Source organism: Glycine soja, chromosome 19 (assembly GCF_004193775.1).
Source record: "Glycine soja cultivar W05 chromosome 19, ASM419377v2, whole genome shotgun sequence".
Taxonomy (NCBI): Eukaryota; Viridiplantae; Streptophyta; class Magnoliopsida; order Fabales; family Fabaceae; genus Glycine; species Glycine soja.
The window spans coordinates 42353502-42366023 of record NC_041020.1 but is presented as its reverse complement, the minus strand read 5'-3'; the positions used below and the strand labels follow the sequence as shown (position 1 = coordinate 42366023).

The 12522-nt window shown below is 34.5% G+C and overlaps 1 protein-coding gene and 1 pseudogene across 1 annotated transcript; one reads left to right on the top strand and one right to left on the bottom strand.

Annotated features, from left to right (window-relative positions):
• The first annotated feature begins 2604 nt into the window (after positions 1-2604).
• On the top strand, positions 2605-3940 carry LOC114400118 (annotated as a pseudogene).
• Positions 3941-4703: 763 nt separating this feature from the next.
• LOC114400117 (autophagy-related protein 9-like) lies at positions 4704-12275 on the bottom strand. The gene is made up of 11 exons (XM_028362399.1): positions 11895-12275; positions 10558-10623; positions 9701-10348; positions 9296-9616; positions 8634-8856; positions 7743-7922; positions 7450-7656; positions 7246-7323; positions 7094-7164; positions 6812-6922; positions 4704-6048 (listed from the first exon to the last, which is right to left on the bottom strand). The coding sequence occupies exons 3-11, from the start codon at positions 10273-10275 to the stop codon at positions 5205-5207; spliced, it is 2610 nt and encodes an 869-aa protein (XP_028218200.1). The 5' UTR covers positions 10276-10348; positions 10558-10623; positions 11895-12275; the 3' UTR covers positions 4704-5204.
• Positions 12276-12522: the final 247 nt, after the last annotated feature.

Sequence of the window (12522 nt, the reverse complement as noted above, 5' to 3'; positions counted from 1 at the left end):
CTACAAGGGTTGTTGCACTCAACAATGTTGGGAATCAAAAGTACAGGGAAACAAAAGCCAAGATCGACAAAAGAAAAAAGGCCAAAAGACAAGCATAAGGATTCAGTATAAGGTAGTGTGCATTTCAAGAGAATTCAGTAATGTGATACAATAAACACAGCAGCCACACAAGGATGTTAGAAACTTATGTGTGGTAGGCGGTCGAAAAAGCAAAGTCTAAAGTGACAACTAAATGAAGTAGATAACTGCTTTAGAATTATCAAGAGTTATCGTATATAAAAATCACACCAAAAAAGAAAAATTAAGAAAGACTATAAGCATGAAGAATACTTGGCAAGGATGTCTAGCTCAATTGCTTGAGCAGAATCATGAGTTATTATAAATTTTTTAATTTTTTTTATTTCTACGGATAAAAAAAACATGAAGAATACCTATAAACCAGTACACCACTAATGTGTAGCGTGTGATGGAATGGAAAATCTAATTATCCCACCAATAGAATTAACAAATCGGGTTGTCCAATGTCTGATTTTACCTGGGCTTACTAGACTAAAGTGTTAGTTAGAATCTTCTTCAGGTCTAGTCACATTTGGATTAAATCAATCTTAGTTAAAAATAAAAAAAATAGTAAAATTAAATATGTTTAATATATAAAATTTTAAGAAACATATATAGATTTACAAAAGAAAAAATAAAGTTAATATTATTAATTGGATCAAGTTAAACATATTTGGGTTTTTTTCCTATCTTTATTTGGAGAGTGAGAGAGTCCAACTCAACTCTAATTACAAGATGTTCAGATCGAACTCAAATTGTCAACTCTATTCATGAATTATATGAGGATAATAAATTATGTGATTATCCAAGAAAAAGATGGTCATTCACCAAGTCAGTCATAATATTTGCAAACAATCCACTCAGAAACCTCGAACTCGTGATAAAACTTACACTAACTTTTTTTAGAGGAAACTAACCTGAACGCCATAATAATTGCAAACTAGGCCCAACCTTGAGGGTCGGCCGCCCCGAGCCCTTAGTGGAGGGGGGACCAAAAATGTTATCAGCATACAAAAAAAAATGACCTTAATGTCTTCAACTTCTCAAATTAATTCCTTTTTCTTTAATTTCAAATTCCAACCTTCCAACACTTTGAACATTCAATTTCTATCAAAATAGTAAAAGAACCTTTATTGTTTTCTATGATCATGATACCGAAAATAATTTTTCCACCTTAGTCAAAGAAGGAGAAGAGATGAAGAGCGGTATACTAAATGACTGAATAGATAATCTGAAACTGATATAGTTAAATTAGTGTGGAGTGACTCTTTTCAAATCAGATTATGACGAATGTGAAATTTAGAATTTGGTGCTTTTGCATCATTTGGTCATTCCAAATGTCCATTGTCATATGATATAGCACTAATCATGTGAACTTGATATAATGGGAATAAGGCTTAAAAAGCCTTCAGGCTTCAACTAATTAGGTTTTTTTTTATATATATAGATAAAAGAAAAACTATTATTTTAGCAAAATCTAGATATTTTATATATAAATGCATAAAAGTAAATCTAGTCAAAAGTAATAACACTAGAGAAGTTTCTTATTAGGCCTTGCTTGATAGGATGATTGCATTTTCTTCTTTTATAAATCATTAGTTCAATAGTACTTAGGGCTTTTGGGGTCTCTTTTGGATATTTTATTTATTGAGAAAATTATGTGTTGAGTATTTTTAGGTCAATTTAGATAAATTTTTGGTGATAAAAAATATCTAATTAAAATAGTCTATGACCTAATTTTTCTGTCACATAAACTACATCTTTTATATTATTCAAATAATGTAACAGTGTTGAAAAATATCCAAGTCCCACATCGGTTACCTTATTTTTTGGAGTGCAACTTATATATCTGTTGGACAACTTCATTTAATGCCAATTGATTTTAAGATGAAATCTAACAAACAGAACATATTATTTTTAATAAAAATATGAGTTTAAACTTTTAAATTATATAAAAGGGATCTTTTCTATTATTTTGTCTGGAACCTCTAAAATATGTTAGAACCGACCCTCTTACAAACAATCATTGTTGTGCCAAAGTCTCTATCTACTATATAATTTACCTCATCTTCACAACTTGCAGCCCTCCGACCTTCATCTTGTATTGACTTATACAGTTCAAGAGAACAATATTTTTTTAATAGTGAATGGTAAAATTTAATGATGACAACTAAGCTAAATTGCTTCGTATATGAAAAAAATAGATAGATCTTATTTCTTTATTATGTATGAAAAATAAAAACAATTTTTATATCACTTAATAATCTTCGGTGAGATTTCATCCCTAGAGAAACCGAAAAGCTTCTTTTTTTAATAGAAAGAAGAAGAAGAAGAAAATACCCCCCTCATTATATCAGTCAAACCTGACCCCACGTGCTTCTCATGGTGTTGTTCCTTTACCCTTCTGACCTACATGTGCCTGTTCCGTAGAACTTAGAATTAATCCAAACGCATTAATTTTACCGGCATTTCACTTTCATCACGGCTTCTCCAAATTAAATATTCTACATACATGACACCTTTAATTTCTATCCAAAACAAGATCGTTACATTACTTAGAAAAGTAGGAACAATCAAACTCTTCACATATATCCCATTGAGATAGAGTTTTCAAAATGGCACTGAACCACAACCCCTCTGGCAAGCTTGTGTATCAAGCTCCTCATGCTAACACAATAATCCATCACACACCACAACCTGCTTCAGATTTACCCATTATTGCCATCATTGTGCCCAGCATCTTTGTCACTGCTTTCATACTCATCACCTACTTAACCCTTGTGAACAAATGCTGCTCAAACTGGCACCAACTTAACCCTTTGAGATGGATTTCAACACTACGAGCCCCACAGAATGAAGATCAAGATCCCTTCATAGCACTCTCTCTTTCTCCTAGGATGCGGAACCATGGACTTGATGAATCTGCCATCAAAGAAATCCCAACACTTGAATACAAAAAAGAAGAAGCTGAGAAGAATATTCAAAGTGTATGTAGCTGTGTGGTTTGTTTGACTGAGTTTCAAGAACATGATATGCTAAAAGCGCTTCCCATTTGCAAACACGCCTTTCACTTGCATTGCATTGATATTTGGCTTCAAACAAATGCCAATTGCCCTCTTTGTAGATCAAGCATTATTTCAGGCAAAAAACATTGTCCAATGGATCATGTCATAGCTCCAAGCTCTTCTCCTCAGGATTCTCAATTGCTCTCTTACATGGGAAGTGATGAGGATTTTGTGGTCATTGAACTTGGGGGAGAAAATGTGGCAACACTGCCTCAGATGATGCAACAAGAAAGAAGTGACACAAGGGAAATTAGAATAGTAGAGTATAGTAGAAGTCACTCTACAAGGAAGTGTCACCGTGTTTCTATCATGGGAGATGAGTGCATTGATGCTAGGAAGAAAGATGGGCAGTTTTCTATTCAGCCTATTCGAAGAGCTTTCTCAATGGATTAAGCTAATGATAGGCAAGTTTACTTGGATTTTCTAACCATGATATAACAGAATAGGCATCAAAATCAGGCTAGTGACCAGTGAAGATTGTAATAGCAGAAGTCGAAGATCATTCTTTCCATTTCGTTACGGTCGGGATAAAAAACGCTAGTCCTTCCTCTAGAGAACCAAGTTTAATGTAATGTAATTAAGATAAGTTAGTTTCTTTAAATTATTTCTTTCCCTTGTTCTCTCTTGGTTATGTCGATAAGATCTTCAAATTTAAGTAGTTTCAGTGAGGAGTGACACATTAAACAATAGAAGAAAACGTGTGGTGATTTTTGCAATTATAGAGTGAGTTTGACAACACCCTTGAGACAATAGAAGCATGTCATTGCTTAAATCACAAATGGAAGGAAATGAATACTTGCACACAGCTTTTTTTTTCATGTTTATGATCTTTCGTTCCATTCAATTGAAGGCAGAGCAGTTTATTGCAGGAACCAAAAACATATTAAACCTAAAAAATTTATCTAATTTTTCAAAATGGTGAAATACATAAAATTATTTTTAACTCGATTTATATTACTTTTTGGTTTTCCATTGCTATATTGTTAAAAAAAATATCCAAAGTGACTCGTTGTCCCTCTCTGTCTCAACTCTTATGTGCACTCATAAAAACAAAAACTCTTATGTGCAACATTCTTCAGAGTATTGACAGAGACTGCATATTCACAGCCTCAATTTCAGTACACCAGCACAATTATCATTCACAGCTTATGTTTTACTATTTTCCTCCGACTGCTTTCTGAAGTGTTATACATGTTTTTCCAACTCCAGCGCTTTTATACGAAATGGCAGTGCCTTGTATGAAACTAATATTTAAAGGGTCTAATTCAGTTTTATCCAGTTTGGCATAATAGTACAACACTAAAACTTAATAGGCAAAGAACTATATCTTCTCTCTCTAGAAGGCAGAAATTTACTTCTAACAATAGCTAACACGTCCATGCTAAAGTGTAGGAACCTAATATATCTTCAAAGATCAATGATCAGTTAGGAATCAACTCAAGGTAAAATTTATGTAGCTTTTGTTATCATTTGCCTTATGGCACGTTTAGTTCAAATAAAGGAGAATGAGAGGAAAAGGAAGGAAATTTTAATAAAAGAAAAAAATCACCTTATTTAGTTCACAAGGAGGAAAAGGAAGGAGAAACAAACAAATTTTCCATTAAATACCTTAAAAATGATCACATAAATCTATTGAATTAAGGATAATCTAAACCAATTAATTAAGGAGAGACTCTAGTCTCCTTCCCTCTAAATTTTGAATTCAGCAAAAGTTACAAAAATTTCCTTCCCTCCTCTCCTCTCCTCTCCATGTCCATCAAACCAAACAACAAGCAAAAGAAAACCAAAGTAATTCTCGGAAAACAAGAAATTGGAACAAAGAATTATTATGGCATTGGACAGAATTTTAAATGATTTTTCATTTTTCGTTTTTTGATTCCTACCCCTGGAAAGGAAGGCATCTCAGACCCCTTTTAGGTAACCTCAAGACCTTCCAAAACATCAACTGAGAATCATTTAACCGTCTAACCTCATTCCAATGAATCTATATACAGCAAAGAATAGACTTGGAAATTCATGCTTTCCATGCTCCTGACAACAGCAAGAACCTCCTAAACAAATAATGAGGAACAGAGCTATCACTCAAAAGCTTGCAGGTGGAGTTTCTGGAGGTCTGCTGTAAATATCATCAAAATGAAGATTAAATTCCCCTGCCCCTAAGTCATCTGTGTATGTTCTAGATAATCTGTGATCATCTCTAGAATACATGCTTTGTTCATGATCTTGATCCTCTGATTCTCTATCAGAAAACTTATCATGATAATCATATGTTTGGTGGTTGAAAGCTGGAGGCTCAAAAATGCTTGTCTGAGTCTGTCCACCCCGTGGATCACTTCTAGCCCACCAATGACTGCTGGTAGTATGGGACAGTTCATTATAACTTTGATTGTGGATCACGCTTTTCCTGAAGATGGGAGCTGAAGTGGAAGTTCCAAGATGTGATGCAGCCCAACCATCATGAAACTCGTCTGAGTATTCCTCATACCCACTTTCATTCTGTGTCAAGTTGGAGGGGGCCATCAAAAACTCTCTAGAACTATGCTTTATTACTCCAAATGGTTCTAAATGCACATCTCCCAGATTCACATCATGAGATCCAAATGGTTCTTCTAAAGGAACGTCTCCTGGATTTGTGTCATGAGATCGGGATGTATAGTACCAATCAAGAAGATAAGGATGATTGTTTTGGTTAGCTTCAACCAACCACAAAGAACCCAAGTGATTGTCACGAGTACTGTATAGCATTTCCCTGGATATAAACCTGTATCTGTCTCCAATATTGGGACTACCCCTCCACATTCTAGGAGGGGAAGGTGCATGTACGTTTCCATGTACAGGTAACGTTTCCTCTCTAAATCTTCTAAGATTTAGCAAAAACCGCTTCCCCAGAGCACTTGGTTCCCATGATGGGTAACTACTCTGAAAGCTGTGATCACAACAGAAGTTAAACACAACAAAAAATCATATTGGCACAGTTCACATCAGTGTTCCAAAACAACAAAATAGTCTTCCAGACATTATTTATATAGACTAAAATCAAACTAGAAACTTCAATTTACTTCGGTTCCAATTGAGCACAAAGTTTCCTTCTTTTTTCTACTTAAAATTGTCATCTCCATCCTTTCATTTCTTTTGCGATTTCACACAAGAGAGCCCCTTGGCAACATAAGCAAGTGAATTACAACATGGCAAATTGGAGATTAAAAGGAATGGAGCTATTAATTTCAAGCTTATGAAGAAGATAGAAAATTTAAGATTAGATTCGCCCAAAAAAAGAAAAAGATTGAAACACTGAGGAAGTTGAGGTGTTATCCAATTGTTGGCAGGTTAGACAGTCTGATTTTCACAGCAGGATGTAAGAGAGACTCTGTATATCAGTTTTTATGGGAATCATAAGAAAAAACAATGGAAATATTTTAAATGACAAAATTAGATATATGAATAACTCATGGAACTTTTTCCTTCATGTAGATAAAGAACTTGAATAATTATCAGTTTTCCAAAAAATTCATTCCTTTTCCTCCACCCCGTCCCCCACCAAGAAAAAAGCTTGAAGGCAGTATAAAGGACAACAATTAAAAGAGAAGTGGTAGAAACTGAGATTCTTTGAAACGACTTCAATAAATATAAAACATATATGACTCTATTAGACCAGTCTGGTGATTATGCATGCTAAGCCAAGACCATACCTCAGCAATGATTTCTCCATCTTCCCTTGGGAACTCCTCCGGCTACGAGGTGCATTGCAAGGGGAACCATAATGACTGTTTCCATGCTCTTGAAAATCAAAGGCACTAAAACTGTTAAAACATCAAGGAGATAACACTATAATTAATGTTTTGCTAGTAAGACATGAAGACTGCAAACTCAAAAATAAACAAATAAAACCATAGATGATAGAAGCCCCAGAAAATGGCCAGAGGTGAGGGATGCAAATTTAAAAACATGAAAATGAAAAATTCCATCCTAACCTGCAAACATGGCCAACACCTTCAACATTTACAGTGAAATCAGCAATGAACTGCAAGATATCATCAACCCGCTGCAAAATGGAAACACCAAATAGTTAATTCATTATACTAGATGACATATAAAGAAAGTTATCTCCCAGCACAGAAATGACCTTTGGGACAATACACAAAAGTAAGTATGGAGTGAGGAAAATTGAGGCCATCTCCTCAAGTAACATCATTCCAGTATACTGCACCATAGAAAAAATAGCATGGAAAGTTATATTCAAACCTATGTTATCATGTAACGAATGAACAGATAAAGGGTAGATTTATCATAATGTGAAAGCTTTAAGCCAACACTTCAGGTAGAATACCTGGAATAAGGTTTCAAACTCAACATGGACCATTTCAGTACTTTCTTTGCCACGCCATCTCTTTGGCATATAATGTGTATGTTGGACCACCATAGACATTGCTCCATCAGCGTCTAAGACTAGAACCTCATTGGTAATGGCAGCCCGGCTAATGGCAGTTATAGTTCCAAAAACAGCAGCATACCAAAACAAGTTCCGACCAAATACCTGCAATATTTTTCATTTTAAAAAATTCCTTAATGACTGTCATGACATTATTCATACCTTATGCAAAATTAACAGAGATTCATTACATGGCCCTCTAGTAGAGACTCCTCGAGAAAAGCAATGATGATCAGAATTGCAGCAAAGCCACCCGATACAAAAGATATGAATTTTGCAATGATAGATATGATAGGTGAAGGAAACTGCTTGAGATAATCAGAAGCATGCAATACACCACAATTAATCCGGTGCTTGAAGAGATGGTCCACCTAAAACACATGTTTATCAATAAGCTCTAGCATAAAAGTAAAAGGATACAAGTGATTATGTTAAAAATGATAACTAGGTAGCATCACTTTCAAACTATTAATAGATAACACTAAATAATAAATACTACTTTGAGCAATCAATGCCTTTATGACAAAGAACAAGAAAACACATGCAACATCAAATTCAATCCCTAGTAACTTTCACAATTTAGATTACTACTATATAGTAATACATAAGATTTCTTCAAACAACTTTTGTTAAACAAGCAATATAATTGAGTTAAAAGAATAGAAAAGAAGGGAAGAGTATTTAAAGTTTGAGAAGTAGGAATAATAAACCATTAGTGTGCTTAATTAAGTCAATTAAGTGATTACTCATAAACCATTATCTGAACATCATTAACCAATTAAAGAATTGATTGTTCACAAACAACAAATATTCATCAAGAATTCCTTTCTTGTAATTTCCCCTTATCTTCCAATAAGGATTTTCATAAGTTAAATTTTTGTCTTCCATGATGAAATCTTTTCAGATACTAAAAGGAAATACATGCATTAGATATACAACCTTTCAAGGGCTTCCATGAAACAGCATAATCGTTTAGGAAATTGGTCTTGATGGCATGGCATCAAAGTGTATGTGGTCCTTTGTAACACCATGAAAGCAGCAAAAAGAGCAGAAAATAAAAGGAAGATAAAAAATAACAATACCTCATTGAATTCCCTAAAGATCCACCTTGACAAATTTGACCATCTTTGAGATGATGCCGTGCTAGGGTGATTATAAAATTGCTCAGCATGCCTCAGAAAGAGATATACCAGCATGAATATGACTAGAAATGGAGAGACTAAAAGCATTGCAAGCCCAACTACCATTAGCCTTTTTCGTAATGTCTTTGGATTTGACACAAAATCCCTTCTGACACAAAAGTTTCTACAGCAAATTTGAGGTCAAAGGAAAATATAAATATTGGAAAGAGTTTAATATAATTACATTGTCAAATGAACTGCTTCACTAATTACCACATAACTCAATCTAAATACAATAATGTGAAATAGAAACACAAAATATAAAAAAGATAAAAACAACCAAATGCTATCCCATTATGAAATTGCAAGAACAATGTCAAGAATAAACAAACACAAATAAAAGTGTGCCTTAAGAGTACCAAATATCTAGATATCAATTGTAACCTTCTACAAGGCACCATCTAACATCTAAATGGTCATTGCATCATTCCAACCAACAAATCATTTCCTGAAAATAGTCTAAACAGAAAATTTAAACTCGTACACATTATGAACAAATTACAAGATCAAGTGATAGAACTTTGATTGTAAAGCTAAAGGTATTTGTATAATAATTAACATACCGATCAAACATGCTCTGCAGGATGCACCAATTCAAAGTCCACTCAAGGGTCTTGGTTAGTATTACACGATTCTGTGTTCCATTAGAACTAGAATTCACTGTAGGACCAGCACCTGGAAACCACTGTGAAATAGGGAAAGCTAGTACACCCTTGTTGAGCATTCCAATTAAGTAGTTCTCCTTCCTCATCAACCGCATGACAATGTCATGGGCAGAAAGATCTTTTACCACACAAAGTTGACGAGACCTTTGTACCAGAACAACTTTTTCAAGAATTGTAGCCCAGGGCATGGTTTGGATTTCATTGTCGGTAACATGGAGACTGCAAGACAATCATGGTAAGATATGGCAAAAACAATTAACCATTTGCTTCAATGCATTTCAACCGTTTATCATTCATACTCACTTGTTGTAGTAAAAATGCCGGATTTCCAGAGTATCCTTTAGTTGAGCAAAGAATCTCAAGAAGCAAAAAATCAAATAGATGGAAAATATTCCCAAGTATCCAACAATAATAGATTTGGTAAGTGTTAGTGGGGTTAAAGGGTGTTGATGAAGAGCTTCTTTAGCAAGATCACAGGGCTTAATTCCAGATTCAACTGCATCCATCCCACACTTAGCATTACGGAGCCCATTCCAATCAACATATAGTAAAAAAAATCCTGAAAAACATATGGTGAACCCCAGACTAAGAAGTTCAACAATCCACTTTATAACGATGCACCATAGCCCTTTCTCACAATAGTAGCTGTAAAGCCTTTCAGAGAAGAGATCCAAATCACTAATTGGCTCTACATTTAGGCTCTCACCATTCAGAAGCCCTGAAGGGCTCTCACTGCCTGGACTAGGGATCTTTCCATAATCAGACAATTCAATCTCCGGCAGGTCTTCCTGAAGTAAAGCTGTTGTCAGAGATGATGCACCTGGATGTTTCCATTTGAATATACTAAAAGCACTGGCACCCCTTTGCCTGCTAAACATTGTTCACAGACACTAACAGTGAGCATAAACAGCCAGTCCATGCCCAAAAGACCAAAATGGTTATGACAAGGTCCTACAAGCACGTTGAAATTAATATTAGAATCTTCCAAAGGATAAGCTAAGCAGTTGTCATCCTATATGCCAACCCACCTCAACAACAGAAAAATAAAAGAGAAGGAAAAATACAAAACACCAGCCAAATAGGTGTTTGGAGTTGACAATACAAAAAATACTGTCAATGGTAATTAGACCAAGATTGCTACCAATGAATGAACATCATACCTGATCATGATCAATCTCACAGCATCAACACTGACATTCCAAAAAGATTTGAAGGGGGAGAAGCACCTAAATAGTCATCCTAAGAAATCAGCATCACGACATTTTCCAAAAGCATATAAAAAAAAGTTCATGAAATAAAGCCACAGGTAGTCCTCAGTGTTCAACAAGAATCAAAATCAGTTGCACAAATGTTTTATGTCAGTTTTGAACAATCCAATATGCCAATAATCATAACTTAGATAACATCAATATGAGTCAGTTTGATGGCATGACATACTTTTAACAATATTTTTCCTCTAAACATTTTTCTTTCTTGGATATTGCATGTCAACTTCAACTACTACTGCAAGACTGATATATTTATCCACCTCAAGGCACCAGCCAAACTCTAAAGGATGATTATAATTCATTGGTTGCAAGTTGCAACTAGCAAATGACTTTCTTCCCATTTGCTAAACAATGCAAACAGCATTTACTTGCAGCAAGAAATATTTCCTTTCACTAAAAGTACATCTAGCTGTATGAGAATTCTTGATTGCAGTGAATAACCTGTTGTACAAACAAGTTATCACAGACATAATCAACCATTTGCAAACAATTTTCACTTCATACTTTGTATGCGTATTTCATTATAGCCTACCCCGCAAAACAAGTTTAGTCTTACCTCTCCTTTTTCCTACAACACATTCAAACATATGCATAACTCCAATTCTAGTGTCACAGGATAAGCAAACACCACACAATTTCGTCATTACCTAGCAAATTTGTATTCACTCAACACATCGAGCCAAACTTCATATATATATGACAGCACTCACTCGACCATGCACAAGCCAACCCCACCACAGAGACAGTGACCAACAAGTTCTATATCCATATAGCATTCAAGAAAAGAGAAAAACTTTTCCTTTTGTTTTCATTCGGAAAACAGATAAGAAAAAGCAATGAGCTTTTTTTCTGTTTGCACATAATGCAAAAATCAGGAACGGGAAGCAATATACCACACAAAACTTTAACTGACCAATTCGCATTAAAATACAACAACTGCAGTACGAAAAAAATCGATCACCACAGCATGATTGCTCAATCGACACTTGTAACCAAACAAGTAAAAAACTAACCTTTGCAACAAAACATAATTCCAAGAAACGTAAATTATATAAATAAATAGAAATTGGAGCCACAGAAACTCGTTGTTCGTTGTTCCTCATAAACACCAAAATCATCCAAACCATATACAGCTATTGAAGGATAAAATAAAAACATGGGACTATTGAGCAAAGAAAAAGAAAAAAAGAAGCGAATAAGGATTGAAAAGAAACAGATAAAGTACGCACCTTGAACTGAGCAGAGAAGGTGGAAGCAGTTAGACAATGAAGCGGTAACAGAGGAATCGAGGTGAAGCAATGGAATTCGGGAAAAAATAAAGTGATGGATGAAGAATTTCAAGAACGAGTCACAAGTTGGGAGAAGAACGCAAAGAAAAAAGAGAAGAGGGTTTTTGCTTTGTTTTCGTTGTAGTTGCGTGGAAGAAGATGACATTACAGTGATTAATTAATGATTTAAGTTTATAAAGTTTGCGTTTTGGAGGAGTTAGGATTTTTTGGTTTTAGAGTGATTGTGTGTCTCTTCTTCTTCTCATCTCTTCCGTTTTCTTTCTCCTTCCCAGGAAGATTGTCTAATAGGAACGCCGTGTCACTCTTTTCCTTCATCCATAAGTTTAATGTTGTATTCAATTCAATAAATGTTCGACTTTCTTGGAATTTGAAAATACTAGTGTTCTATTTTACTGTATTCCAATTTACAATGCAAGGTAAAATTAATTAATTTCTCTTTTTATCATAGTATCTGTATGAATTATTTTCACTAAATAATAATTCATTTTCATAAAAGATCATAAAAATTAATTCTATTCTTCAATGATTGATTATTTATTTAATTAAATATACTTTTGTTTATTTCTTT

Bases quoted from the DNA above. Each gene is read 5' to 3' on its own strand.
- LOC114400117 (XM_028362399.1), bottom strand. From the start codon at position 10,275: ATGTTTAGCAGGCAAAGGGGTGCCAGTGCTTTTAGTATATTCAAATGG. The intron at 7,324-7,449 runs GTATTCTACCTG...TCTATGGTGCAG, and splicing joins AGTTTGAAACCTTATTCCAG to TATACTGGAATGATGTTACT. The intron at 6,923-7,093 runs GTTAGGATGGAA...ATGTTTTAACAG, and splicing joins GGTGTTGGCCATGTTTGCAG to TTTTAGTGCCTTTGATTTTC.